General features: G+C 33.9%; 5 protein-coding genes and 1 long non-coding RNA gene across 18 annotated transcripts; 4 read left to right on the plus strand and 2 right to left on the minus strand.

Annotated features, from left to right (window-relative positions):
- The first annotated feature begins 7,595 nt into the window (after positions 1-7,595).
- LOC109187427 lies at positions 7,596-8,264 on the plus strand. The gene has a single exon (XM_019337613.1). It carries the CDS (start codon positions 7,596-7,598, stop codon positions 8,262-8,264), a length of 669 nt encoding a protein of 222 aa, XP_019193158.1.
- A 2,146-nt stretch (positions 8,265-10,410) lies between these two features.
- LOC109188120 lies at positions 10,411-20,093 on the minus strand. The gene is made up of 3 exons (XR_002055357.1): positions 19,691-20,093; positions 13,767-13,773; positions 10,411-10,421 (listed from the first exon to the last, which is right to left on the minus strand). It is a non-coding gene; the product is annotated as an uncharacterized LOC109188120 (long non-coding RNA).
- LOC109188119 (proteasome subunit beta type-3-A) lies at positions 11,141-14,725 on the plus strand. Its single transcript, XM_019338657.1, has 7 exons — positions 11,141-11,257; positions 11,359-11,540; positions 12,147-12,254; positions 13,654-13,743; positions 13,994-14,078; positions 14,226-14,320; positions 14,463-14,725. Exons 1-7 carry the CDS (start codon positions 11,252-11,254, stop codon positions 14,509-14,511), a joined length of 615 nt encoding a protein of 204 aa, XP_019194202.1. The 5' UTR covers positions 11,141-11,251; the 3' UTR covers positions 14,512-14,725.
- On the plus strand, positions 15,102-17,327 carry LOC109188117 (ABC transporter F family member 4-like). 5 transcript variants are annotated; one of them, XM_019338647.1, is made up of 3 exons: positions 15,102-16,173; positions 16,225-16,619; positions 16,896-17,327. In XM_019338647.1, the coding sequence occupies exons 1-3, from the start codon at positions 15,432-15,434 to the stop codon at positions 17,109-17,111; spliced, it is 1,353 nt and encodes a 450-aa protein (XP_019194192.1). In that variant the 5' UTR covers positions 15,102-15,431; the 3' UTR covers positions 17,112-17,327. The 5 variants fall into 5 exon arrangements, with proteins under 5 accessions (XP_019194192.1, XP_019194194.1, XP_019194191.1 ...); XM_019338649.1 differs by having other exon boundaries at positions 15,105-15,993; positions 16,048-16,619; positions 16,896-17,325; XM_019338648.1 differs by having other exon boundaries at positions 15,106-15,989; positions 16,044-16,619; positions 16,896-17,325.
- Positions 18,603-21,778, plus strand: LOC109188118 (probable UDP-arabinopyranose mutase 5). 6 transcript variants are annotated; one of them, XM_019338652.1, is made up of 4 exons: positions 18,617-18,695; positions 18,883-19,211; positions 20,075-21,210; positions 21,339-21,778. In XM_019338652.1, exon 3 carries the CDS (start codon positions 20,134-20,136, stop codon positions 21,193-21,195), a length of 1,062 nt encoding a protein of 353 aa, XP_019194197.1. In that variant the 5' UTR covers positions 18,617-18,695; positions 18,883-19,211; positions 20,075-20,133; the 3' UTR covers positions 21,196-21,210; positions 21,339-21,778. The 6 variants fall into 6 exon arrangements, with proteins under 6 accessions (XP_019194196.1, XP_019194201.1, XP_019194197.1 ...); XM_019338653.1 differs by having other exon boundaries at positions 20,080-21,210; XM_019338655.1 differs by having other exon boundaries at positions 18,639-18,695; positions 19,076-19,211.
- LOC109188116 (sterol 3-beta-glucosyltransferase UGT80A2-like) lies at positions 21,593-27,942 on the minus strand. Of its 4 annotated transcripts, none has more exons than XM_019338643.1 (14): positions 27,540-27,942; positions 26,945-27,117; positions 26,395-26,637; positions 25,281-25,392; positions 24,701-24,871; positions 24,530-24,593; positions 24,223-24,280; positions 23,945-24,122; positions 23,257-23,387; positions 22,980-23,040; positions 22,797-22,873; positions 22,644-22,691; positions 22,403-22,552; positions 21,593-21,825 (listed from the first exon to the last, which is right to left on the minus strand). In XM_019338643.1, exons 1-14 carry the CDS (start codon positions 27,688-27,690, stop codon positions 21,613-21,615), a joined length of 1,830 nt encoding a protein of 609 aa, XP_019194188.1. In that variant the 5' UTR covers positions 27,691-27,942; the 3' UTR covers positions 21,593-21,612. The 4 variants fall into 4 exon arrangements, with proteins under 4 accessions (XP_019194188.1, XP_019194187.1, XP_019194189.1 ...); XM_019338642.1 differs by having other exon boundaries at positions 22,980-23,082; XM_019338644.1 differs by lacking the exon at positions 27,540-27,942 and having other exon boundaries at positions 22,980-23,082; positions 26,395-26,830; positions 26,945-27,013.
- Positions 27,943-27,987: the final 45 nt, after the last annotated feature.

Genomic DNA, 27,987 nt, shown 5'->3' on the forward strand with positions numbered 1-27,987 from the left:
GAGTTTTATATATACTTAACACTATAAAAAAATATTATACAGTTAAAATATTATAATTAGAAAATAAATTTCAAAAAAACTCATAGAAAGGTAAAAATTAATAAATACTACTCCGCAATAACAAGAAATCCTTATAATTGAAATGGTGAAGGTAACACTAATAAGAAAATTGTAAAATTAAAATGTATTTGTAAATGTACAAGAAAGAAAGTTTAATGTATAAGTTATTAATGCAACTATTTACATTAACATAGTTTTAATTGTAATTAATTACAACTTAACTGTTAGATTTAACGAAAAAACTTAAAGGATGAGGGGTAATATAAGAAAGAGAGTCTACGGTATAAATCATTAATGCAATCTATTACACTAATTGTATTCCCGTTACATATAACTCTAACATTATTAGCTTTTATTATATTTAGCAAACATTACATTCTCAACATGCTCCTCACATGTGCGGCTAGTTACTTTACACGTGAAACATAGTCTCTTTTGATACCAAATTGAAATATGTCATATGTTTCTACCTACTAAATTTTTAAGTTGATAGTTAAACTCTACATTTATGTTAATATATTATACTTAAAAATTTCAGATAGATAAATACACCACTATAATTACAATATAATACCCTAAGTAAACATTTGAAACATAAATAAATACTCCGAATTTACATTATTGATACCTTTTTTACAAAATGTATTCTCGGTCAATAAACTTAAATAGGTAGGGTTTTTCTATTCACCAAAAAGTCATTGGCAAATTAAACATAGAGTTAATTCCACGGGAGGTCCCTTGTATTTGGTGGCAATTACATATTTAGTCTCTGATTGTCATTTTTATCATTTAACATTCCAGACTTTCATATTTTGGACACTTTTAATTCTTCAAGTGATTTTTCCGACAAAAGCCTATTATAAAAAAGGGCAATTTGGTCTCTTCACTTATCTCTCTTTTTTAAAAAAACATTTTTTTGCTCAGATTTTTGTTAAAAATTTTGTTTAAGAAGGTTTATGAGGATGTACATGGTATTGTACATGTGTGAATTTGATTTTTTTTTTTTTTTTTAAAAAAAAAATCGGAACTAAATTGTGAAAAAAAAAAAAAAAAGAAAGATAAGTGAAGAGACCCAATTGTCTTTTCTTAAAATAGACTTCCACCGGAAAAGTCACCGGAAAGACTAAAAGTGTTCAAAATATGAAAGTTTAGAATGTTTAATAACAACAACAATAGTCTGAGACTAAATTTAGAATTGTCACCAAAGATGAGGGACCTCCGCTAAAATTAACCCTTAAACATATATCAAAATCCCAAGAACGAATTAAAATTCAAAAGTTATAATAATTATGATTTAACATCACCATTATATTACCATTCTGCAATATTCAAACGTGGCCTAATAAACAACGGGCAAAAACGTTAATTACAATTTATACTGCGGCTTGAATGCTTGAATGCTTGATGATGAAAGCTAGAGCACGGGTTGATGAACATGCATTACACCTCATGATGAATAACCAAGCCCTCGTTTATAGACTCACCCATTACAGATCAGAATTGGTTTAAACTTGACCATAGTATATATAATTCATGAACATAATGATGAAGAGCAGATTAAACCAACCAACAAATTAAAACAAATTCAACTCTTGCATGTCAGACTTACCTATTACTCTTCTCAATTTGAGTTAGTCAACAATAAATAATCTAACTAGACTGGTAATTATATCTCCTTATAATTCTTCGGCGGTTAATATTACAATGCGAGATTCATCCATAGCGTACTTTTACGTAAATCAAAGATTAAACCAATTAACAAAATAATTTGTTTGCCCGCACGGGCTTAATTAGTTGTTCAGTGGGTAGTATTTGGGTGAAGAGACCGACGTTCGAAGCTCAGCAACAATAGTGTGAGGATTGTATATACTCAAAGTGGTGGGCAGATCCCTTGTGCGCATCGTGATTTACATCCTAATCTCATTCTTCCAAATGCTCTGTCGGGTTAGAGATTTAACGTAACCTTTTGGGAGAAAAACAAAACTATATATATATATATATATATATATATATATATATATATTTGTAAACATTATATTAATTACAAATTGGAGTAATATAAATGCATTTCAATTCCGGCCTTTTCAGGTTAGTGACATTATATTAATTACAAATTGGAGTAATATAAATGCATTTCAATTCCGGCCTTTTCAGGTTAGTGATCGACATGCATGAATCATGATCGAGATTATGATGGTCAAGTTTAAATTGGAGTTTTACTAGTCAAATGTATATAAATAGATACAGATATACAAACATCTTTCCAGCTACTTGGACTATGAGTCGTTGACCACAATAATATCTCTAGGGCTTCGAAAATGATGGTCCTCGCGTCGACATGTTCATGATCACAACTTTAATACGGTGGCTTTAACAATTTTGATTTTGGATTAAGGATGGAACTACACACAAAATTGTAATTAGAACATTCAATTTAAAAGTTACGTTGTAATTGAGTCATTGAAAATTTTAAAATTGTATAATTGAACTGAAAATGACATGTATTCCTAATTGTAAGTTAAGGTGATAGTTAACTTTTAAAAAGTTATTCTTTAATCTATTCTAATAATTTGAAATGAATTTTTTTATATATTATTTAAAAAAAAAAAAAACAAAAAAAAAAAAAAACAAACTCAAACCCTCATTTTTCATCTCTGGTCCGAAGATGAAGAATTAGTATTCATCTACCTTTAGGTTGGAGAAGAAGGTTTTTGTTTTGTTTTTGTTTTTTTTTTTTTGTTTTGTTTTTGTTTTTGTTTTTTTTTTCTTTTCTAAATTAAAATTAAAATTAATGGTTAAATTTATATACAATGTAATGTGCCTAAAATGTAAAGAAAAATAGTGTTTTTTTTCTATTTTTAAAAATTTGTAAATGTATGATTACATGCAACGCTTAGCTAGATTCTAAAAAATGCCTTTTTGGTCAGCGATTAGTAGAATTGACCACGTGGCGTTGATTGTCTATGATTTTAGGTTTATGAACACACACGAACTAAGGCCTAATGTATTGTCCAAAAGAAATTAAAATTTGGGTTCATTAATTCAATGGAAATCCGGGTCGGGTCGGACATATATGCATGAACAACAAAGGTGGGAATGAGGATTAGTCTAAGTATGATATGTTCTTAAAGGTACCTCCTACAGTTAGAACTTGTTCAGAACACCTCATGATCTTAAAACAAAATTGAGTTCTATAAATAATTATGAAATTTTACGAAAAGAAAATGTTAACTAAATCTTTATTTTATATCCATATACAAGTTTAATGGTTATAAAATAATTATTACGATTTCTTTTATAAAAAGAAAAAATCACAATCAGTATTCGATAATATGCACTGATAAACGCTTTCTATTGTAACACTTTAAGAACCGCCACTAAATGCAATTGTGACAGTTACCCTCCGTGAAATTACAAATTAAACAGCTGTTAAATATCTGCTGCGGTGGTTGCACTTGCATTTATTATATAACCAAACGTATGGTCCAAAAGAAAGAGTTAATACCCAAAATAGTCCCTCGACTATGTCGTAATTACCAATTTGGTCCTCGACTATCATTCTTACCCAATTAAGTCCTCAACTATACAATTTTTACCCAATTTAGTCCTTTGTCAATTTGACTGTTTGTTGACTGTCAAAAGTGGAAATAAAGTTATAATTTTACAAGTTTTCTCCCTCCTCCTCATTTAGCAGCGCCAAACCATGTAGCAATAAGCTCCGGTTGGGTTCTAAACTTGTCAGTATCGAAGTAGTGGTTATGCATCGGATAGCCCATGAATTTGATTTCCAACGATTTTTTGACGATCGAAATCTGATCGGAGTGTATTGCTGCATGGTTTGGCGCTGCTAAATGCAGAGGAAGGAGAAATCTTGTAAAATTATAATTTTATCCCGACTTTTGACAGTCAACAAACAGTCAAATTAATACAGAGGACTAAATTGGGTAAGAATTGTATAGTTGAGGACTAAATTGGGTAAGAATTATATAGTTGAGGACTTAATTGAGTAAAAGTTACATAGTTGAGGACTTAATTGGATAAGAATGGTAGTTGAGGACCAAATTGGTAATTATGACATAGTCGAGGGACCATTTTGGGTATTAACTCCAAAAGAAATTATAATTAATTAGGGTAGATGACCTCATTAATTAATGGTGTGATTGAACCATGAACAACAAATCCAATTTTATAAAAATCGAATAAAAGAAATACTATATTCCCCAAGTTAATTGTTTACTCTCAAATATGACATTATATATAAAAGTTAAAAATATTTTTTTCATTAAATATGTGTGCTCTAAATTGATCACCCTTAATACCACGAGTTAATAAAAAGTTTACATGACAAATTAAATACAAAAATGAATTGAATACAATAATATAACATTTCAATTGATATTGTGTGGAATCATCTCATGTGTAACAGATAAAAGTGGTGTTCGGTAAATTGTTGTTAGCTGATTGAGTTAGTGGGGTTGACTAGTTAATATTATTAGATGATTGTAGAAAAATATTTGGTAAATTGGATGTTAGCTGATAGCTTATTACATGCAAAATAACTTTCTTTGAACAAATTTTTGAATTTTAACATTTTAGAGCAATAAGCTGTTATAAATAGCTAATTAATTAAGCACATATATTGACTATTTAACCAAGTCAACTAACTAACCGTGGTCAAATAAGTCAAAATTGACTGATAAGCTAACTATATGTTACCAAATCATGCCAAACTATAATTATGAATGTCAATCCGTCCAACCTTGTTGGCTATCAAGTTTATTAGTTTCGGACTTATTGAGATGATATATATAAAAGTTTTACATTTTCGTTATAAACAATTATATATTTGAAAATCATTTAATGATAGACGGTCTCGTACTATAACAAATTATGTAATAAATATTTTTTTGAAAACAATTATGTAATAAATATTAAATAGTGATTTTAATAAAACAAAAATGTAGTAAAAGTCCAATCGAAATTTGGCCATGGAGAAGAAAAATTTGGCCATGGGAGTAGGATATATGGGCAGGAAGTTGGAGGAAATTAAGAGTTATTAAAATAATATTCAGTACTCCGTATTAGATCGCACGCGGCACGTTGAGAACAAAAAAGGACAAAAAAATGTATTGTTTTAAATTCTATTATTAGTCATTTCATGCATTTTTTTTTAGAATAATACACATTTATTTCATATGTGGATTTTTAAATTCAATTTTAATAATCTTGGCATGTACTCATGGTAGTTGTTTACACACATTATTTTAATTATTTGCATTTTTTTAAAAAAGAAAATGAGTGCATATCTTTATTTTTTATTCTTTCAATTAATGTGAATTTGATTTATTAATTATTGTAACTTGTAAATATTGTAATATTTTTGCATACCCGGTGTGTTAGTTCCATTATGTGAGAATAATCCAAATTTAATTAGTGTCATATTATATTCACAAAGTTTGACTTGAAAAAAGTCATTATATATTGTAAGTATCAAAGTTTCATATTGTCTTTGTTCAATGAATTGTTAACCGACGAGGCAATGAATGAAAAATAAAATGAAATGTCATAATAATTTGATATATTCTCTTTATAATGCATATCTATTTCTCAAAGATGTACGATAAACATGTTATTTGCACTTTTTTTTTTTTTTTGACTAATGAGGAAAACTTGTAATCACTATGTGAGAATTTGCACTAGATAAATTAACTTAACCCCATTCCTATGTAATAATGCATAAATCATTCGACTATGATGAGAATCATGTTCCACTACTCGACTACCTTTGGGTTGTTATTCGCAGTATTTGAATTTTGTAATAATTGCACAATAATTGAAACACAAATAATTTTAGCTTTTTTTTTTGGGATTAATTATATTACAGCAGCAATGCAGCATAGACGCATAGTACTTATTATTATTATTATTATTATTATTATTATTATTATTATTATTATTATTATTAAATTAAATGTGGGTTAAAATTTCTTTTATTTAGTTTCTGTGTATCCGTGTGTGTGTGTGTGTGTGTGTGTTTTTTTTTTTTTTTTTTTTTTTTTTTTTTTGTGAAATAAGAATTGTTTGAGTTGCTCAAGTATAAGATTGATCATTTAAACTGATTATATATAACAATGTTTTAATGAGATCCGATTATGGAATACAGATACCAGTGGGTGTAATCCTTAATGGGGCGGTATTAACTCTTTGTGTTTTAGTAAGTTGAGAAAGTAATTATGAATCTATACTACATTATAATAAGAGTCACTAGTACTAAAAAAAAAAAAACATCTAGCATGTGCACCGTCCATCCGTAGTCACTTACAAGTGACGTTGAGATTCGAACCCATGACCTTTGGTCTGACTTTGATACCAAATTGAAACATGTGCTTCATCTCAACTAAAAGCCTAGGCTAATAGTTGGATACACATTAATAGATATATGCTCACAGTGAGAGGTAAAACGGCAAATAGGTTGTAAAAACCCTAATCCTAATTAAATTTAAACAAATTCTACAAATTTTAGGTTTTGTTGTATCCTTTAATTTTATACTAAATATATATTGATAACCTTGTAGTTAGAGTGATAATATGAACTTGTGACTATAATAAGTCATTTAATCGACCCCAACGCCCTCAATTATATTCAAATCTATCGATTCTTTAGAGAGCTATTTTGAATAGGTTTCGATTGATCGAGGCTCGATTGAATTCAAATAAACGTACGTACCACTGCACTTACGAAAGAATCAATACATAGATTATTAATGTTTTTAGCATAAGTTGTAAAAACCCTAATCCTAAGTTTAAAGAACTAACTTGTACAAACTTTAGGTTTTGTTATATCATTTAATACTAATAATCTTCTAGTCAAGTGGTATACTGGTATAGACTTGTGATTTTAATATAATAAATCACATAATCGATTATTCAATTGCAACACCCTCAAATGTATTAGTCTTTAATTAAGACGTACCCTAAGAAGTTATTCAAAATAACATTCGATGAACCGAGTTTTAACTAAATTTGAGCAAACACATATGAAAGAAGCAATACACGGATTAGTAACATTATATTATATTTTGAGCATATGTACAATGTATATAGCCATGTCAAGGGTATTGATAATTTATTCAATCTTGAAATTTAAACTTCAATTCCCCATTGCAGCAGTAAGTAAAGTCTACTGATTAATGAATGTTAGGGATTGGTTGGATGAATATTGTGCACATTAAAGATGATACACAAGTTGATTAAGGGATATTCAAACCCGCCGGCATTACTGACCACCGACCCCCGCTCTCCCCGGCAAACCAAGAGAAAATTATTATGGCCAAAAAAAACACAATTTCATCATTGACCTCATCAAAGTCAATCATCAATCCTTTCTATATATATATATATATATATATATATATATATATATATATATATATATATATATATATATATATAACGTTGTGAGAAGCTCAACTAACAGACATTATTTCTAACCAATTCTACGGCTCTGAGCATTATTTTCTGTCGGATTTGAAGAAATGGGAAACACTGCATCACTTTCGTACTGCTGTCTTAACACCATTGCATCTTCCCGGTCGCCGGCGACGCTGATTTTCCACGACGGGAAGTCCCGGGTGGTCGCCGGGAAACGGCGCGTGGCCGGGGAGGTGATGTTTGAGTTCCCGGACTGCATGGTGTGCCATGCACATTCCTTCTTCATCGGTCAACCGCTGCCGGTTCTGACCATCGACGACGAGCTTTTAGCGGGGCAGACGTACCTGGTCCTTCCGCTCGACTGCTTCGCCACCAACGTCCTCTCCGCCTCCTCTCTCGCGGCCTTGGGGCGCAGCCCGCGGAGGGGCGGCGCCGCCCCGGCCAATTTCAGGAGCGCGGCGTTTGAGTACATTAAGGGATCCAACGGTAGGGTTTTGATCAAGGTGGTGCCGGAGTTTATAGTGAATCTTCTGAGCGGAAGCAACGGAGTAGAGAATTTGCAGGCCGCGGCCGGCGACGACAACGTCGACGACTGTAAGATTCTGTGTAGTACGCCGGAGTTGAAAAAGCATTACGAGCAACTTGTGGGGTCCAAAGATCAGGTCTGGTCTCCGAAGCTTGAGACCATTACAGAGTACAAAATCAGGTATTCTCCCTGCAAATTTATAGGGTTGGAGTGGAAGCAGAAAGAGGGTGAAGGTAATCATCATTAGTTAATCGATTTGTGCAATAATAATTGTTAGGGTTTTGATCTGAGTTTTGATGATGCTGATCAATCAATTGTAAAGTGACAATATACATATATCCTGCCTGATTCTTTGTTCAGATCAGAAGAATTCTTGTGTAAATTACAGTATTAATTAAGCATATGTTAGCAAGGTATAGTAGCTTCTTTAGTTAGTGAATTCTTACTTGTGTATACATATATGTTTTATTGGATTGAAACCTTAATTGGATCTCTAGTTCTGTCTTTTGAATTTGTGGTGAAGCTAGGTAGCTCGATCAACTCATCGAAAAACAAGAAATTGTATTATAATATTGGGTTAAGTTAGGATGGTTTTTTTATAAATAGATTTTGGATCTATACATCGGAATTGAATCAATTCATGGTTAGATTGATGGGTTGTAGCTTGCTTGAGACTACTACTAACCTTTACTTGATTTAGGATTTTAGGGTTTAATGTGATTGATCGAGGTTCATTAATTTAGAGAAATGCTTGCTTGTAGCCATTACCTGAATGGTTGTTAGCTGATTGACTCAATCAAGATGCCAATAGACTGCTCTAAAAAGAAATTGAAATTGAAACCTTGTGATAGATTAATTAGTTGACAAACTTGAATGTGTTGCCTCGACCTAATTGGGCTAGCTTTTTGAATCTTCATATATTATATTGATCGATATATACACATACGCTTGTTTTGATTGTTCTTCAATTACGCCTACTATATTTATGTGTATGTATACTCCTTGTAATTGTGTGCATTATTTACCTCATAACCTACCTCATATTGTCAAACCTAGCTACATGCTATATTTGGTTCCATTGAAAGATGTAGGGATTAAATTTGTTAATATTCTTGTAAGTATATACACGTATATCGTGTATATGATGATATCACGCGTGTATACAGTCAGATAATGTCGGCTGAGTCATTGAGTAACCGTAATTTACATCCTCCTAAATGCTCTGTTAATTAGGTTGGGGTGTAGGGAACCCTGGGGGTCGAGAATTAAACCTTTTGGGAGAAGAAGATAATGTGTGCGCGTACATAAATATACACACAAACAACATTAAGTTTATCTTATTAATCTGATTATTTACCCATCCAATTCAACAAGATCCGATCCATTATTTTTGGGTATAGAATTGTTGGTGGACAGTTGCTTTGGTAATCGCAAAGTTCCAAAGTTGAGTATATATATAAATTGTTTATTGACTCTCTCTGTTTGAATATGTTAATTATGGACAACGTAGATTACTTTATTTCCTTATGATAAGTAAATACTTTATTGACTTCATCGGATCCAGCGCACTCCTTCGGATGACAATGGTACGTAGCAAAGAACCGTGATTGAGCCAACCAAATGTTAGGCATTTCTTGTATTGCTTAGCAACTTAATTGGCATGCCAAATCAAAGAATCGTGGTTATGCTTCTTAATAACTAATTAATTACCGCCTAACATTTTATACCAAGTCTTGCGTTATCTGATGAAAACCATTAGCGGAATTGATTGATTGGGCTTAAAATGATTGATTGAGCCAATAACATGGCATTTTTGTTTTGGGACCATAAATATAAAATATGAAGTACATTTTTAATATATTAAAAGTACATTATTTGTATACTTAATGTATATATTACAATATTTAATAGTATATAATATAATGTATTTTATGTATATTAAAAATATACTTTTTATTTATGATCATAGTCCATCAAATAATGATTGCCCGCACAATGACTCGCTTGATCAAGCTATTATTCTTTAGGGATATATGATTATTGGGAATGTCTATTTTAGAAATACTATTTTATTTTGAACTTATTTAATCTGTACACTAAATGTGTTATTAGGGTTTTATTCTTGAACAGTTTTTAAATCCTTCCATATGTGATATGTATATGTGCATGCACTGCCAGAAATTAAACACGCATACACCAACCGGCCAACATTTCTGACAAATTTTTAAAATGGACGAAAATTAGGGTATTTTTAAAGTTTTGAACTAAAGTTAATGGTGTTAGAAAAATTCATACCAATGTAGCAGAAGCATCTATCAATCACTTTTTCTTAGATTTTACGTTTAAAGAGAGAGTTTAAACATATTACCTTTGAAGCATACTTTGGCAGAATCAACAGCTTGAACTGTCAATTGTCTGATCTCTAGTCCGTTCACCGGTCGGGGAGACTTTTACCTGAAAAACTGTTCCAAATCTCTCTCATTTCGTATCTCTCTCGCCGAACAACCGGTGATTGTGTGTGTTTTAATATAAATTTTAATAAATAAATAAGAAGTTGTATTAAAAAACCAAAAAATATTTTAAAAAGACACGTGGCAAACTTTAAAGACTTAACTTGCTTAATAAGTCAATTTGAATTTAATTGAACAATTTTACAAGCTTAGATAATCTGAATAGAGTTTTTTTTGTTTTTTTTTTTTGTTTTTTTTTTTGTTTAGAGACCCAATTGCACTATCCAATCGATTTGGTGATCAATTTGACTCTTTTACCTTTAGCTTTCAACTCATCAATATATATATAAATTTTATTGTGTCATATAGTTGTAATAAACTTGTACTCAAAAATAAATTTTTAATATACTAAAAATTAACATGTAAATGATTTACTCTCTCCAGTGTCCACCTTAAAAATAAATTTATAGTATACTAAAAATAAATAAAATGCCTTTCAAAAAATAAATAAAATAAAATGAATCTAGAATCCACAATATAATTTGCCTACTGGGCACCCAACGGGCCAACAATTCTTATTGAGAAAGCCCGTATCATAATTTGGGTCTTATCAAAAAAAAATAAGCCCGTTATATCAAGCCCAAGTATAAAATGGGTACAATGGAGTGCCATCCAAGACTTGTTTCAGGCACGAAAGTTTAAAGCACACTTTTTTCTTCTTCTTCTTCTTCCTATTCAGAATCTCTCGCCTGCCTCCAGATTTCTCTCTAGCGCCTGTCTTAGGATGTCGGTAAGTATATTTTTCTTCTAAACGTAGATGTTTGCGTGTATTTGATTGTGCCAATTGTATTTTTATTTATTATTCATATGTGTATGTGAATTGCTGAGCAGATCTTTGAGTACAACGGAAGTGCCCTAGTGGCGATGGTGGGGAAGAATTGCTTCGCCATTGCTAGTGACCGGCGGCTCGGTGTACAGCTGCAGACCGTCGCCACTGATTTCGAGAGGATTTACAAAATCCACGGCAAGCTCTTTCTCGGCCTCGCCGGCCTCGCCACCGATGTCCAAACTCTGTATGTGCAAATACGCAGTATGCTTGTAGTACCTGATAATGGAATTGGAATTATCTATTTGTGAATTCGTATTGAAGTTATTGCTACTATCAAAAGCACACAAGTAATTGCTCCCCCACCCCCTAATTTTATAGTTAAAGCCAGATTTTCGAGTCCTCTTCAGAGGGCTTCAGTATCAAGTCAACAAATGGGCTAGAGTTTTCAGGTGCATCTAGGAGCGGATTCTCGTCAATGGTCCAAAACCTGTTTCTAGCAAATCCATGTAGTTATATAAAAAAAAGCCATAACTTGGTAGAAGCTGTGATCCTTATTTGGATTTTGGTTTTGTATTTACTAGTTATGATAGCAATTAGCATGCTTGGATGTGAAAAAGCCAAAAATGTTCGATTTTGCATGTGTTCACCTGTGTTTCTATGTACAATTGACTGCTTTTTTAAGAAGCGAAAATATCATTATTAGAACTGTTAGGACTTTTTTCATCTACCTATAATAGGTTAAATGATCCATATGGAATGGAAATATTGCATGGAATATCTGGCTATTGGTTTAGGAGACTGTATTTAGGGCTCATATATCATTATATTTATCAATGGGTTTCCTCTATAGGTATCAACGGCTTGTATTCCGCCACAAGTTATATCAACTTAGAGAAGAGAGAGATATGAAGCCCGAGACTTTTGCCAGCCTTGTATCTGCAATCTTATATGAGAAAAGGTCAGTAACTGTCTGAATATTTACAGAGGTGATGGTGTTTCAAATGCCTTATAGTCCAGTGGTATTGGCTGTAGACTTGATGTGGGGGGTCTTATAGATATGGTTTTTGCGTTTGTTAAGACTAGTGTTTGTTTGTTGTCTTTATGTGTATGTGTGTTTTCCCCTTCATAAGTAAAGATGTTATAAATGGCACCAAGGGGGGTGCCACCCCACTGTACAGAGCCAGAGATCATGAAATAAGGTTGTATATAACTGGCACCAAGTACACCTCTCTTTCTCTGTGTCTTTGTTATACTCCTGATTTAATTGTCATTGAAACTTGGGATTGAATTTCTGCTTAAATTAATGACCTGAGTCTAGATCTTTGTTGTTTGGATGGTTGGATTATTTGTTGTTTGATCAATGCAACTCAAATCTAATGTGGGTATGTTCTGTATCTTAAAGTATTCTGATATGTTGTTTCATTTTGGTTCCAGTAAATTAATGATCTTCATGTACCAAACAAAATGATAAAGGCTTGGGTTGATCTTATGTGATTTTCATGTCAATGGCAATCATTCTGGGCAAGTATAGGGCTCAATTGCCACAACCAATCTTGTTTGGTAATTAGTGGCAATGATAAATCAGCAGCTTAGTAACTTATTCCTGCAAGATGTTATGGATCAGTTCATCTAAATTATTAGTTCTAGCTTATAACAAATGGCTTTTCCATAACTAATTTAATACATATTTAATTTAGTAAGTGGAAAATTAATTTCGAAAGTAAGTACTGGTAAACAACTTTTTCAATTTCTGTTTTAGAAAACAGAGAATAGAAAACGAACAAAAGTAAACGGCCCCTTAGTGTCTGTTTCCAAGCTTATGTATATAACAACAACCATAAAGTCATTACCTTTAATCCAAATATAGGAAAATGTGAAAATTAAGATTTTTTTAAAATATCAATTTGGAGTTATGTTCATTTTAACATTTTTCCAAACATTGATATGTTTATATTAATTTCACATAGCACCTTATCTACTTCCTTACTATTTGCTTTGAAATCATTGTAATTTCTGAGCCCCACTGAGCAAACTACTTTGACATTACTTGGATTTTTTTCTCTGAAGCATAGTGTGCAACAGGTTATGCCAAAATGAGTGGTTTTCTTATGGTGGACAAATGTTCCATACTTCCGTTAGTATTAAGCAAATTTTGGGTAAATAGATATTGAGTGTATATATTCATGCTCTTTTATGCAACTCCTTCATCATCCCTCTACCTGTCTTCTTGTTTGATTAGACTATCAGAAGAAAGTCTACTTTATTTTTTTCTTTTTGCTGCCATTCCTGTTGTGACCAGTGTCAGTTGATATTATAAGAAGACAAACTGTGAAATGAAATCGTTTTCTCTGAACTAGGTTTGGTCCATACTTCTGCCAACCTGTGATTGCTGGATTGGGAGATGAAGACAAGCCTTTCATTTGTACTATGGATTCTATTGGAGCAAAGTACGTTCAGATTCTCCTCTCACTTTCATTCTCTTGAACATGTTCAGATTCTGTGCATCACTTTCAATCTCTTGAACATGGCATCACTTTCAATCTCTTGAACATGTGCTCAATCTCTCTATCGTTCTTTTTGTGAGAAATAATTGAACTCCCTTCAGTTGGTTAAACTAAGAGAATTAAAATGCTATGTAGAAATGAAGAAATAAAGTGGCAAGTCTATAAATTAATAGCTATTTTGCCTTTGTTGTAGAGAGCTTGCCAAAGATTTTGTTGTTGCGGGTACTGCCTCAGAATCACTGTATGGTGCCTGTGAAGCAATGTTCAAGCCTGACATGGTTCGTTACTATCCTTTCCTTCACATAATGAAAATTAAAAGTAGCACACTAATAGTTGAATCCTTTTCTTTTAATCACATCTTTTATAATTTTTCCTTTGCCTATAGCTCATCTTAATGACATTCCATTTGCTCAATGTTGCATCAGGAACCCGAGGAATTGTTCGAGACAATCTCTCAAGCACTCGTTGCATCAGTAGACCGTGACTGTTTGAGTGGTTGGGGAGGACATGTTTATGTTGTGTAAGTCTTCATCAGATGCTTGCTCTACGTCAATATATTGTCGTTTTCTAGAATTATTATAGAGCATGGTGTTGCACATTATTTCCCCTAAAGTTACTTTGTTCTCATATATATACTTATATGTTATGAATTGTATTTGCAGTACCCCAACTGAAGTAACAGAAAGAATCTTGAAGGGCAGGATGGACTAAACACTTTCTTCATGGGGGTCTATTAGCTTCATGTTTTTCTGTCATTTCCTCCATTGCAATGAATCATGTTTCTGTCACTCTCTTAAACTCTGTGTCGAATGCTTCTAGTCTGAGTTCTGTTGCTTTCTTATTACTTTAAAAGGTCCCATTACTCCATTTCAGTACTGTAAAACTAATTCGAATTTAGTCAAATCATGTTACAAATTTTAGCTTAGATACATCTTCCACCTGCACCAGCTCTTTTATTAACTTTAACACGTAAATTATTTTGTGGACCATGATCTACATTATAAGGTTGATAATTGATAAATATTCAATTTTAGTATACTAAAAGTTATTTTTAATGTATTAACTATCAACCTTATAATGTAGATCATTGATAGTTGACTTCTTGTGATAACAATCAGCTTGCAAGGAATGAGTAGATTCTAAATTTGGTGAGAGCAGATTCTAAATTGAACTTACTTTTTGTGAGAGCTGCTGGATTTAAATGTTTAATTTTTTTTTTTTTTTTTTTTTGGAAATAACAGAATTCATTAATTAAAGGGGATCAGAACTGAGAAATGTTTAAGAAGGATCATGAAATTTGGCCATTATTTGCTGGCAAGCTGGCAAAAAATCCATGCAGGTGACGCCTGTCTTCTTCTCAGCGCAGCAACTGTCATGCATGCACTATCCTCTTCCCACTTCCCAACGCATCATCATCATCCTATCACTCACGTTCACACTGAATATAATTACCCAAAAACCTGTTTGCTTGGTGTTCTTGAGCATTTCTCCAATTCCCATATTCCAGATTTCTGCTGCTCCGTATTAATTAATCATACCTCTTAATCTCGATCAGTATAGTGATCGAGTATACATGCCTTTTTTCCATTTTGCTGAGATACATATATACATGTGTGGATTGGCAAGCGAGGATGGAAGGGGGAGAAGTTGAATATTGGAGGATTGATGAACAACAGTGTGGTTTACCAGAAGAAGAAGAGGAGAAGGGTATTGTTAGCAAGACAAGATGGGTTTTGAACGCGGGACTGAGATTGGGGAAGAAGGTTGTAATTACTGGAATTATGGTGTCGTCTGCGCCTTTAGTTCTTCCTCCTCTCATAAGCATTTGTGTTGTGGGATTCGTGGTTCTGGTCCCTGCGGGGGTTTTCCTGGGCAGCTATGCCTGCACTGAGAAGCTCATGAGCAAACTGCTGCCTTTGGAGTATCATTCACAAGCGCTTAGAGATGGAAATCAATTCGAAGAAGAAGAATTTGGGGAAGAATTGTACGGTAGGGTTTACAAAGGCGAATTTGCATTAATCCAGGAAGAAATGAAGATGGAGGGAGAAGAGAGGATTGAATTGGTAAGGGATAATGAAGAAGGATCAGAGTATGTTGATAATAAATTAGGGATTGGTGTAGATGATGATGATGAGGATTTGGAAGAGGAAGTTTATGAGGAGGACATTGGCGATGAATACTTGGAGGGAGAAGTAGTAGATGTTAAGATCGATGAGAATTTGGAGGATGTAGGTGAATACTTGGAAGGAGAACACCAAGAGAAGAATGAAATTAGCATTGATGAGGATTTAGAGGAAGGTTATGAGGAGGACATTGGTGAGTACTTAGAAGAAGAAGAAGAAGAAGAAGAAGAAGAAGAAGAAGAAGAAGAACCAATGCCAGAGATGAACTTAGAAAGTGATGATGAGCCAGGGAGAGAAGAAGAAGTGCATTCTGAATTTGGTGAAAATGTTACAAGGACCAAAGGGTTAGACTTGGTGGCAACAAGTACTGAAAATCACGAAGCAGAGGAAAATTTTGAGCACAAAAGTGTCACTACTTTGCTAGGTAATTTAAGTAGTAGTTCCATGAAGGAATTCGAAGAAGACGACGAGGAACACCTAGAAAAAACGTCTGGATTTGAGGAAGAAGAAGAGAAGAAAGACACCCCAAGTTCCATGGTAGATAATGAAAATCCACTCATTGGTACAGAAGCCAAAGTGGAGATAACAACTGTGGCAGTACTGGTGAAAGAAACCCAGTTTGCACCAGAAACTGAGAAACAAGGAAATGGAAATAATGCATCAGAGCAGGTTTCAGCAGGAGCACCTTCCAGTGAGGTCAGTGCATAGCAGATACTATATATATATATATATATATATATATATATATATATATATATATATATATATATATAATCCATATAAAGTTTCCTGCACAATATATATCTTCATGCCTAACTAGCATTTCTAGGATAAACAAACTGCAACAATGATGCTAAAATGTGTTGTTAATGTTATGGTACATTGGTACTCACAGATATCATACTACAATATGGTCTCAGTGTTTCAAGATTGATGTATGATATACTATGAATATATGTATGTGTGTGTTAGGTTATGGTGAGTGAGGAGAAGATATGGGAGCAGATGAGTGCAATAAGAGGGGTCTTGGGATACACAGCTGCGCCTCAATCGTCTATTGTAGATGAACTGAAGGCATTGTTCATCTTAACTGGAGTTGAGCCACCGTCGCCATTCGAAGACCCTTCAGATCTCGCAGATGTTGATGAAAAGCTTAGGCTTCTCATGTCAATCATTGGAGCAAAATAGAGTCTGATCTGCAGCATTATATTGATCATGTGTGCCTTAGCTTTATTCAGTATTGTTTTTTCAATTTTGGTTTCGGCTGTATATATAAATGGTTGTGCAGGACAATTTTGGTGGCTGCTCTACGTGTTTGAATTGAGAAATTTATGTATTCGTTTTTTTCTTAGCTGCTTTAGTTTCTCCTCCCAAAAGGTTGTATCCTCAGGCATGTGGGGCACAAAAGATCTGTTCACTTTGAGTAGAATATCACACTACTATTGTTGAAGTTCGAACATTATTCTCATCTTAAATACGGCCTACTGAATCAGTGAGTTAAGCTTGCGAGATTTAAATAAGATATGTAAATTTTATTGATGTGTAATAATTCACAAATCGTACAAGAGAGATCAAACTTGTGATTTTTAGGTACTTACAATAAGTTTATTACATTAAGTAAAATTTTTACTCATATTACAACTATTAAGATTCAATTATATTTTATTACTCATAATTTACCAAATAAGAATCAATTTACTCCTACATACATATTTCATCCACTTGGCTAGGTCAGCTTCTTTAATTTCTGCCCAACTTCCTTGTATTGCTAATTATTAACTGGAGGACAAACTATGTTTGGCCAACTTTGAATTACTTTCACTTACTATACCTTTTTTTCAAATTAAAATTAATGGTTTTATGACTAATGAGTTGGATGGCCGGCAAGGCATTTTTTGGTCATAGATCGTTGAAAACAAGATAAGCAACCTTACTCCCAATTTGCTAATTTCATCAACGATTCAACGGCATAAATATAAATTGGAGTGTGTACTACCATGGAGTTAGTTCAATTAATTCGATCGATTACTATAAAATTTTATTTTAGCAGTATCGATTAGAAGTGATGAACACTCCTTATGACTCTTGAGTAGAGCTATTGAGACACTTAATGTATTCAAAAAATAAAAAAGAAATGTGTGTAAGAATTAGTTTTAGTTAAAAATTAAAATTGAAATTGAAATAATCTAAAAATTAAAATAATCATAATTGACTGGAAAATCAAAATAATTAATGTTTTTATTAAAACTTTATAACATATAATCAATTGAAAATCAATTATTGTTTATCCCTATGTTTAAATGTCTATTGAATTCTTAACCATCAAGATAGCCATAATCAACCAATAACTTATGTAAAAAGTTATAATAATAAAAAATTTTCAACTTCATAATTCATTTTTGGAAACTCCTAATTATAAAGGAAATATGGAGTAAAACGAATTAAGAATGATTGATTAGTTACGTTGAGTAATAAAAATGGTAGGTAAAATAAAATATAATGGATAATTTTTTTTTTCTTATCTTCTTTCATAGTTAGTATGTTGAATTTAATATAAATTTTAAATTTGTGGTAGTAGTGAAATGAAAATGAAAGTTCAGGGGATGAATATATAATTTCTTAAAATATGGGGGACAGAACCCTCGAAGACTCCAAACGATGATAAATAAGAGGAAGAGAGTGTGAAGCGGGAGAAAACATATTGCTTGTTAGCCCTCTAACTTCTTTGATCTCTCCAGTTTGCTTGAGCACATCCTTCTCCGGCTACTACTGGTACTCGCTCTCTCTCTCTCTCGCTGTATATAATCAACGTAATGTGTATATGTGCACATATAAATGCCTATACGTTTGTGATCTTTCATTTTGATTGAACGTATTTATCTGTATTTGCATCATTTTCTGGATTTTATGTGTTCTAATGCTCATATTGACTGTGAATGAATTGATCTGAGCTATCTAGGTTTTTTACTTCACTCGTGTGTGGATTTGTGGAATTTCTTTGTTATGTGTTGGAAATTCGTGGATTGTATGGAATGTATGCAATGTCTATTCAAATCTAGTGGAGAGGAAAGGACCGGCGATTAATTTGTTTATTGGATGAGTATTTCGAGTTCAGAAGCTTTTAAATTTGTTGATCTGTTTCTTTGCATTAGGTAATTAGAGGTTAGTCCTTACCTGGCTACTGTGACAGCAAGCAGTTAAGCTACATTGCTCTGATCTGAATTATGAAGATTTCAATTAGGCATAGGTTGATTCCACAGGTTATTCAAATGATCTGGTAACACTGAGGTACAATTAGTTTTCATATTCGAGGGGGCAAGCTTAAGTTTGTTACAGATTGTTGCAAACCTGTCCTGGTCTAGAGTTGTGCAATTGTGCCATAAACTGCCATTAAAATGAATGCATTTTGTTCATTTCAAATTTCCAGTTAGTAGATTTACTTATTTAAAGGATGCTGTGTTAAAAAATATGCTGCTTATGTCTTTTTTTGAGCCCAAACTATTGGAGATAGCCATGATTGTGTGTGAATGTTTTTAATGTAGTATCTGTCAATACATACTTTATCAACCTATTGAAGCACAAAGAGTCAATGCCCCCCACTGGGGTTCGAACCTGTGACCTCCCATTTGGGAGAGCCACTGTCATGCCTCTCGACCATAAGGTGTTTGGCAGCCATGCAATGCTTTATTTTCTCTAGAATTGATAGTATACTTATCCTATATTCATATTTTTATTACAGTATTTCTTTCAGGGTTGTAGCATCGCACTTACTTTCCCATGTTTTTTTATGCATATAAAACTCCCTCCTATTTTAGGACTATTCTTAATAAATACCGGAAAACCCACCTATACTCTTAAACTAATAGATCTGTTAACAATTAACTTATTAACATACATTGCTGTAAATGACTGAATGGTTATCAGAACCTTACTAATACCCAACTATAATTACAATATTGTCATCTGGCAGAGAACTTAAAGAGCTAAGCTAACCGAAAGATTTTGAAGTTGTTTGGCAAAGATGAAATCATATGGTTCTCTCATTTAATATCTATTTTTAACTTGATAATCTCTCTCTCTTTCTATTTTAATAGCATTTTTTAAGGGTGCTCTGAGATAATTTAACATTGTTTTACATTGACTGAATTTAGTGCAGGTGCTAGCATTGATCAAAGGGCAACACTTGATTTAGTGCTGTGGTTGTTTCAAAATGGAATCTGATGGAATGTTGCCAGTCAGCATCAGAGATGATGAGGTTGATATTGTTATAGGTGCACTCCAACATGATCTTACACAATTTATGGAGGAATGGAGACCTGTGTTCTCCCGTTTCCACATTATAATTATTAAAGATCCTGACCTCAAAGAAGAATTGAAGATCCCCAGTGGATTTGATTATGAAGTCTATACACAATCCGAAATGCAACATGTTATGGGGTCTTCAACTGTTAATTTCTCTGGCTATTCATCCCGGTATTTTGGTTATCTTGTTTCCACCAAGAAATACATTGTCTCTGTTGACGACGATTGCCTTCCTGCAAGAGATGATAAGGGCAATCTTGTAGATGCAGTTGCTCAACATATCACCAACCTCGCTAATCCAGCTACCCCATTTTTCTTTAACACTCTATATGACCCTTTCCGTGAAGGAGCAGATTTCGTTCGTGGCTACCCTTTTAGCTTGCGAACTGGTGTATCATGTGCTCTGTCATGTGGACTTTGGCTTAACTTAGCAGATTATGATGCTCCTACACAGGCCATCAAACAAAGGCAGAGAAACACCCGATATGTGGATGCTGTTCTTACCGTCCCAGCTAGGGCCATGATGCCCATGAGTGGAATCAACATAGCTTTTAACCGTGAGCTGGTTGGACCTGCCTTGCTGCCATCTTTCAGGCTGTCAAATGAAGGGAAGCTGAGGTGGGAAACCGTGGAAGATATATGGAGCGGAATGTGCGCTAAGGTAGTCTGTGACCATCTAAGGCTCGGTGTGAAAACCGGGCTTCCATACGTTTGGAGGAAGGAAAGAGGCAGTGCCATTGACAGCTTGAAGAAAGAGTGGGAGGGAGTGAAGCTGATGGAGGAAGTGATTCCATTCTTCCAAACGGTGAGGCTGTCTCCACAAGCTGTAACAGTAGAAGATTGCGTGGTTGAAATCGCCGCAGCTGTGAAGCAGCAGTTGGGACAAAAAGATGCCGTGTTCAAACGTGCTGCTGATGCCATGATAGAATGGATCAAGCTCTGGAAGACCATTAAAGCTCAAAGAACTTAAAAGAGTTGTGTTAAGGCAAGTCTATTTTACTCTTGCGATTGAGGTGGAAGAAGTGTGGACATACTATAGGCATAGTTAAAGTTTATGTCATATGTTATACTCTCAAGTGCTGTTCTGACACATTTTTATAATTTTGTCTGCAGAGTCAAACAGTGGAAATAATTGTCTTTACATAAAGAGAAACTTTGTCCTGTTCACAATTCTTTTGCAACAATAATTATTCTTGGACGCTAACCACTTGAAAAGGCACAACTCTCTCACAGACAGAAAGATGGTTAAAGTTGCATACTTCATGCAATTTCTACTCAAAATTACGGTGATTTTATCTTCAATGACAAGATTCCATGAAACTTCTGCGAGTGCATTTTACCTGCCCGCTGAAAGTGAACATGATTGACACTGCTTTCATTTTCAAAATCATGAATGACCAAAAAAACATTTTAAAGAGAACCGAGTGTTAGGACGACGTGATATTTTAGATTCAGTTTTAAGGCGTGATATTTTAGATGATTCTGATGATTCTGTCCTGAGCCGCTCCCGAGGAATATGTCTGTAGAAAGCTTTTACGGCTCCCATTGCACCATCCTCATTTTCCATGGCTTTTGCCAGTTCAATAGCACGCTCTTTAACCTGCATTCCGAACATAGCTAGTAAAGATTTGGAGGGGAAAAAAAAAGAAGCTCTCTTTATGTTATTTCTTCAAAAGCAATCTAATCATTTGAAGACATCAACTTCGAAAAAGTAAAAGCCACCCAACATCTTTCAAGATACCCTCCACATAAGATTTTGAAGAGAACGTGATTTCTTCACAATTCTTAAGTTATTTAAGATTACAATGGATATTTACAAATTTTGTAATTTTAATTTAATTATTATAAAATATTTATTTTATATTAGCTTATGATATTATAAAATATATATAATATATAATTTGTAATTATATATATATTTTTTATTTTTTAATACGTCATATTGGCTTATAAATAATTTTGTTTCTTCTAAAGTTTATTGAAATATATGAAAATATGTTAACGTTTTTTTCTTTAAAAAAAAACATATAACATACAAAATAACTTCTAAACCAAATAAGTTTATACTATACAAATCAATTTTAACCAAACACATGAATCTAACATTCCTTAAAGTAATTTGATATTCTGTGAACCAAACGATTCCTAAGATAGATGTACAGAAAATATATAGTTACCTCTGGTTTTAGCATGAAGTAAATAGCAGAAACCAGCCTTTCAAGTGAGAACTCATCTGCGGGGATGGGTGCAGGACCCACTCCCCTAGCATGTACACGATCACCCCAAAAAAATTGGTCCCCAAAGAAAGGTACTACAGTTGTTGGACACTAGAAATAAGTTGGACAATGGAACTCGAATTAGCCTAATAAAATATTAAATAAGAAAGCTATTCAGGATTCTATTTTATTTTTTGCTTACCCCAGCTTTAAGACCAGCCGCAGTTGTTCCTGCACCACCATGATGCACCTGGACAGTTTCACCATAAATTTCCATATCTTCACGTGAGAGTTATGAGTAAAATAAAGCTAAGAAAATTTTAAAAAGCTTTGTCAGATATATTAGAGGTTTTACCACAGCAGCACATCGAGCAAACAGCCAATCATGAGGGCAATTATCCAATAAATACACAAAATCCTTTGGCTCTGTCACTGAGAGAAACTCTTTATCAGAAGATGATAACTTCTTCATCTATAAAGCAAAACTCTTTCAAAGATAAGTAATATTGGTTGTATGAGGCAAAAATCGGCCACTTACTGTTCCCCAGGCCACCCCATCCTTTATTAATTATGCCTCTTTGTCCAGTTCTCTCCAATGCCTGAACAATTGTCTTAGTCATTCCTTTTGGGTCTTGAACAGGCTGCAAGGATGCAGTGCATATAAATACAAAAGAAACAACATCATTATATGATTTAGAAATGCCAATAGCTAGGCATTGAGAAGAACAAATTTCCAAAATTTAAATGTAAGGTTGGTTTTGTAACTAGAATTGTGAAGAATATATATTTGAAATAAGTAGTCAGCAGCAACCTACTAGGCTGCCAAAGCCAATATAGATGGGCTTTTGATCATCCTTAAGCCATTTTAAAAGTGATTCTGGTGGAACATAATTAGAAGCAAGGTCTAGAAAACAAAATCCCACCACATCAATTTTGGGCCCCCAATCTGCAAAACATAGAAAATCCGACTTATTAGTATATATATAATCATTATAATAATGCCTGTCTCCTGCCGACACCACATTCTGTGGCTATGACAGTAGACAATCTCTACTGCAATGTGACAGGTGAAGAAGAGTGAACATGGCTATGACTAAACTTGAGCTACAACAGAAAAGACTGAAGATTATCTCAGAATATACTGAAAGCAATTGAAGAACAAAGCAAAGAATAGTATCACAGAAAATTGCTTAGATAGGACTAATGGAAGAAATCAGATTAGTGTTTGACATACATGATATAGAAAAAAGAAAGAGGAACTAAAACACGTGAAATATAAAGCACCTCTAGAACTCACAAATTATCTGTTCCTTCTCTCAACAAATAAATACAGAAAATTACAGAAGTGAAATCAATAGTAAATTCTTTTTTTTTCTTTTGCAAGAGTAACCACAATGAGCACAGATATAAAATGAATAATACTGTACCCCGTAACAGTTCTATTATGTGCATGGAAGTGTCAATTAAGCAAGCAATTTATAACAGTTAGAGGTGAAAAATGACCTTTGGGTTTTGGAACAAGATGTGGACTCCAGATATACCCATGTGGGATGTCGGTAGGTGAACTGTTAGAGTTACTCAAATATGTGATTGGCCTTAGTTTCAAATATTTCTTTCTGAAATCATTAATGATATCTCGTATTCCAAGCCAGATTAATCCTTCAACAATTTGATATGATAGCTGTAATAAAACTTAAATGTCATCAAATAAAGGACGTAGGAAAAAAATGCATCACACTTAGGATATTTGTAATAAGTCACATCACAATGAAAGCACTGACTCTGTATGCAACCGGTTGTGTAGCACGAGAGAGAGGGTGCGGAAATTCACTTGTTGGCCTGGAGCAGTACACAGTGGGAAAGTGAAATATCTTAAGAAACTCCTACAACCATTTCTAAATAGAAGAATAAGACCCAACTTTATTATTATTATTTTTTTAAAATACACTTTAGACTAGTAGATAATGAGTATTTTTTACCAATAGATTATCATTGTTAGCTGCTTTGTGCTAATGAGGAAAAAATTATAAGGATAGGAATTAGGGAAAAAAGGTTCCCATGCACACAGAGAAGAAAGAGAAAACTTACGTCCATGGCATTGTGAAAAATATATGCAATGGTACATCTAGTGCTTCTGCAACATGAGTATGCCCTGAAATAAAAAATAGCCTTATAAAATATAGTTACTGATACAACTCCTAAGAAGCCACACATGACACATCATGTCTATTAGAAAATAACAAAAATAAAAGATCTTACCATATGCTGGAGGGTTGGCAATGATGGCATCTACATAAAATGGAATATTAGATACTGGATCACTCTCTATACATGCAGGCAACAAGGAGAGCATGATATCTTTTATTTGTTTGCGTTGGATTTGTGCTTCAGAAGGCCCAGATGGCAAGAAACCTTTATTGTTTACCATATCTGCATAGCCCAGCCATTCATATCAATTTATATTGACTGAATTCTTATGAATTCAATAGCAGTCATATGAATTTTGACCATGAAAGAAGGAAAGGAATGAAAACCAATGAAGCATACATTATTCAAAAACACCAAGAGAGCAGTTGAAGGATACTTTGCATTTTTTTTTTTAAACAACTTAATTCTTCTATCCATCATAGTGACTTCCAAGTAATGGTAAGTTTGCCACCTTGAAGTAGGATCTTTGTTTAGATGGGCAAATGAAGATCTTTTGTTTCACAAACAACATTGGGATTTGGGAGTAGAGTTATATTCCAAGACTGTGTCAGTAGACAGTAGCTGGATGGGCTTAAATATAACTCAAAATAAGAGAATCATAATACAACAGTCAAAAGGACTCTAAACTTACAAGCAGCAAGGACCTTTGGATCCCCGCCAAGTGGATAAAACTCTAATCCAGCACCCAAGACAAACTCTTTGAAAGGGGAATGTGTTGCCAACCTCACCCTATGACCATATTCCTGGCAGGAAAAAGATTAGCTTAAAAAGTAATGATCTGCATTTGTATGATTCTGGAAATGCTAATTGAAAGGATGCTGAACATGATGAGAAGAGAATTTCTTACTAGGAAATTAAAGGAAAGCTCGCACACAAACATTATTTGAATAACTAAGAGCTGCTTCCTTAAAAAAACAGAAATCTGTATTTAACAGTAGATTAACATCTTTGGTGTCCTTTTCTTTCTTTCTTTTTAATAACTTATTAGTGTGTTTGTGCATGTGAACAGAGTTTGTTGGGGGGGGGGGGGGGGGGGGTTTAAAATTGTTTATAGAACAGATGCCATAGAAAGTGAAAGTTGTAAAAATGGTTGGCTTCTAAGCCATTTATTTGATAGGTAAATAATATTACACTAAAGTCACAATCTTATTTAAATTCCATCCAGCTTCTGCATGAAATCCTGCAACAGAGGGTCAGAAGTCATAATCCACTCTTCATGTGTCAGCATCTGCTTTAGACAAGCCAAATCCCCATAGTTGAAAAAAACTATTTACAGGTTAGAAGAAAACATGTCGCTATGAAAATAGAGATGCATCCCTTCCCCATCATACATCACTTGCCTCGTATGCAGACAATCAAAACCTGTTTTCAGCCACCAGATGCTGCAAATAGTTCTGATAAAATATTATAGTCTTAGGGCTAGAGAGAACGTTCCAATTTGTGTTGATTTTTATGAGTTCCGACGTATGAAATGTATGATTGTATTGCAAAAGAGCATATTACTGAGGTTGTAGCAGCATAGGTAGAAACAGAAACAGTTAAGCCATGATTTGGTTAAGTGCAAGTCTGTGTTTTCTTCCATTGTTCAGAAATTAAAACAAGGTGCTTCTAGTAACAACAACAACAGTTTGTAAAATAATGAACTGTTTATTCACTTATTGGTGTGCATGCACAAGTATATTCATAATAGCACAAAAACTGAAATCAACTAGAATATCAGCATGTATTCCGACTAGATATTTCACCTGTAATTTTTTCCCAATGGCGACAAATGGTTGTACATCTCCTCTGGTTCCAACAATTAGCATAACAATTTCCAATGGACGTAAATCTTGAATATCTGTTGTATCACTAGTAACTTCACCTGTAGCTCCACTGTAAACAATTCCAGTACCAAAATCAAGACGTTCAGGTTTAATATCTTCTGGGACTTTAAATTTTACAGTTCCATCTTGTTGAACGGCACCACTCCGTTTCAGCAATTTGAGCTGCAACATTTTCCAACGTGTCATCAAAACAAGCAAGTGTGCATTCGTTACCATAACACTCATATTTCTGTGTCTAAAATGTCAAACTTGAGTTGTTGAAATCCTATGGTCCTCCTGTGAAACTCTGAGTTAATCATTTTGGAAGATGAATCATTCCTTCCCTGTTAAAACTTCTAGTCAATTCCCTCCTCCCCTTTAGGCAATGACATCAAATGCAATAAAATGGAGATTAAAAGGAGCATCTAAGCAATGACATAATATGAGAAGCTTAACTGTAATTAGAAGTTCTTGGATGTTTTCGACTAACCTTCTTTTTTAGAGGGAGTTTTTCATCAAAGAACTTTGATCCTAGAAATCCAATAGAACGGTGGTTCAGTCTGCCTTTCTTGTCCTTAGCAGGCTGAGTTGAAGGAGGATTAGTATCTGCTGGCCTTTCCACGTTTCCAATAGCATGCACTGGCAAACTCCTGTCAACAGGCCCTGGGCAGAGCATATTACATTCTAACAAAGGGGGAAAAAAATGAAACGACATGAATAAACTCTGGCATAAAACCATCTCCGGAATCCCACACTCTATAACAAAGATTAAAATAACGCTACAAAGTGATTTGTTTATTCAATCATAGTTCAGAAATAGCATATATAAGAGGTTGCTCCAAGCAATACACCACAGTATTGTAGCTTTTTCTTAGCTCGTTTCCGTTTCGTCGTCTATTTACAGCAAAAACATATCACAAAATCTTCATCGGTCTCAATTTCTCAACTATTTCTTCCATTTTCTAATTCAAAACGGATCCTCAATGACTGCCGATATTAATTACCACTCGAAACACATCAATCTCAAAACTATTAGAACCAAACACGCTCTAGAAATTAAAAAACATACAAACAACAGTGAGTACCGGCAAAATCGGCACTGGTGGAATTGTTTCTCGGCAATTCGCTTGGATTTGCATCGCCATCGTAAACAAGTTTTTCCGCTCCCAAGTCGGTGGAAATCTCGCCGGAGCTACTAGACCATTGTTGACGCCGCCTGTTCGACGACTCCTCCATTGAGTGTGATCTGAAAGTTCGAGAAAATACCTTAATTGTTGGCACTCACTTCTCCTTCCTCTTTTTCCACGAAGTTACCTGAGAGAAGAGACTAGAATGGAATAAATTTGCGATAGGCGACGATGGAATACGCAAACTTTAGTATGAACAGAGCAGGAAAGATATTCGTTTCTCTTTCCTTTGGCAGTTGTTCAAGCAAGGCAAAATCGTTTCGCGCTTTTTCGCGGGTAAAAGAGAGAGAGGCCGTTGGAAGACACGTCCCCGCAGGACATTTCAAACCCAAATGCCACGTTATAA

This window comes from Ipomoea nil, unplaced genomic scaffold (genome assembly GCF_001879475.1).
Source record: "Ipomoea nil cultivar Tokyo-kokei standard unplaced genomic scaffold, Asagao_1.1 scaffold1421, whole genome shotgun sequence".
Lineage (NCBI taxonomy): Eukaryota > Viridiplantae > Streptophyta > Magnoliopsida > Solanales > Convolvulaceae > Ipomoea > Ipomoea nil.

Coding starts and splice junctions, on each gene's coding strand:
- LOC109187427 (XM_019337613.1), top strand. CDS start 7,596: ATGGGAAACACTGCATCACTTTCGTACTGCTGTCTTAACACCATTGCA.
- LOC109188119 (XM_019338657.1), top strand. Junction 12,255..13,653: donor GCAATCTTATATGAGAAAAG/GTCAGTAACTGT, acceptor TCTCTGAACTAG/GTTTGGTCCATACTTCTGCC. Junction 14,079..14,225: donor CAATGTTCAAGCCTGACATG/GTTCGTTACTAT, acceptor ATGTTGCATCAG/GAACCCGAGGAATTGTTCGA.
- LOC109188117 (XM_019338646.1), top strand. CDS start 15,432: ATGGAAGGGGGAGAAGTTGAATATTGGAGGATTGATGAACAACAGTGT. Junction 16,620..16,895: donor CAGGAGCACCTTCCAGTGAG/GTCAGTGCATAG, acceptor TGTGTGTGTTAG/GTTATGGTGAGTGAGGAGAA.
- LOC109188118 (XM_019338651.1), top strand. CDS start 20,134: ATGGAATCTGATGGAATGTTGCCAGTCAGCATCAGAGATGATGAGGTT.
- LOC109188116 (XM_019338642.1), bottom strand. CDS start 27,690: ATGGAGGAGTCGTCGAACAGGCGGCGTCAACAATGGTCTAGTAGCTCC. Junction 22,692..22,796: donor TTGCTCGATGTGCTGCTGTG/GTAAAACCTCTA, acceptor GAAACTGTCCAG/GTGCATCATGGTGGTGCAGG. Junction 21,826..22,402: donor ACTTCATGCTAAAACCAGAG/GTAACTATATAT, acceptor TTCGGAATGCAG/GTTAAAGAGCGTGCTATTGA.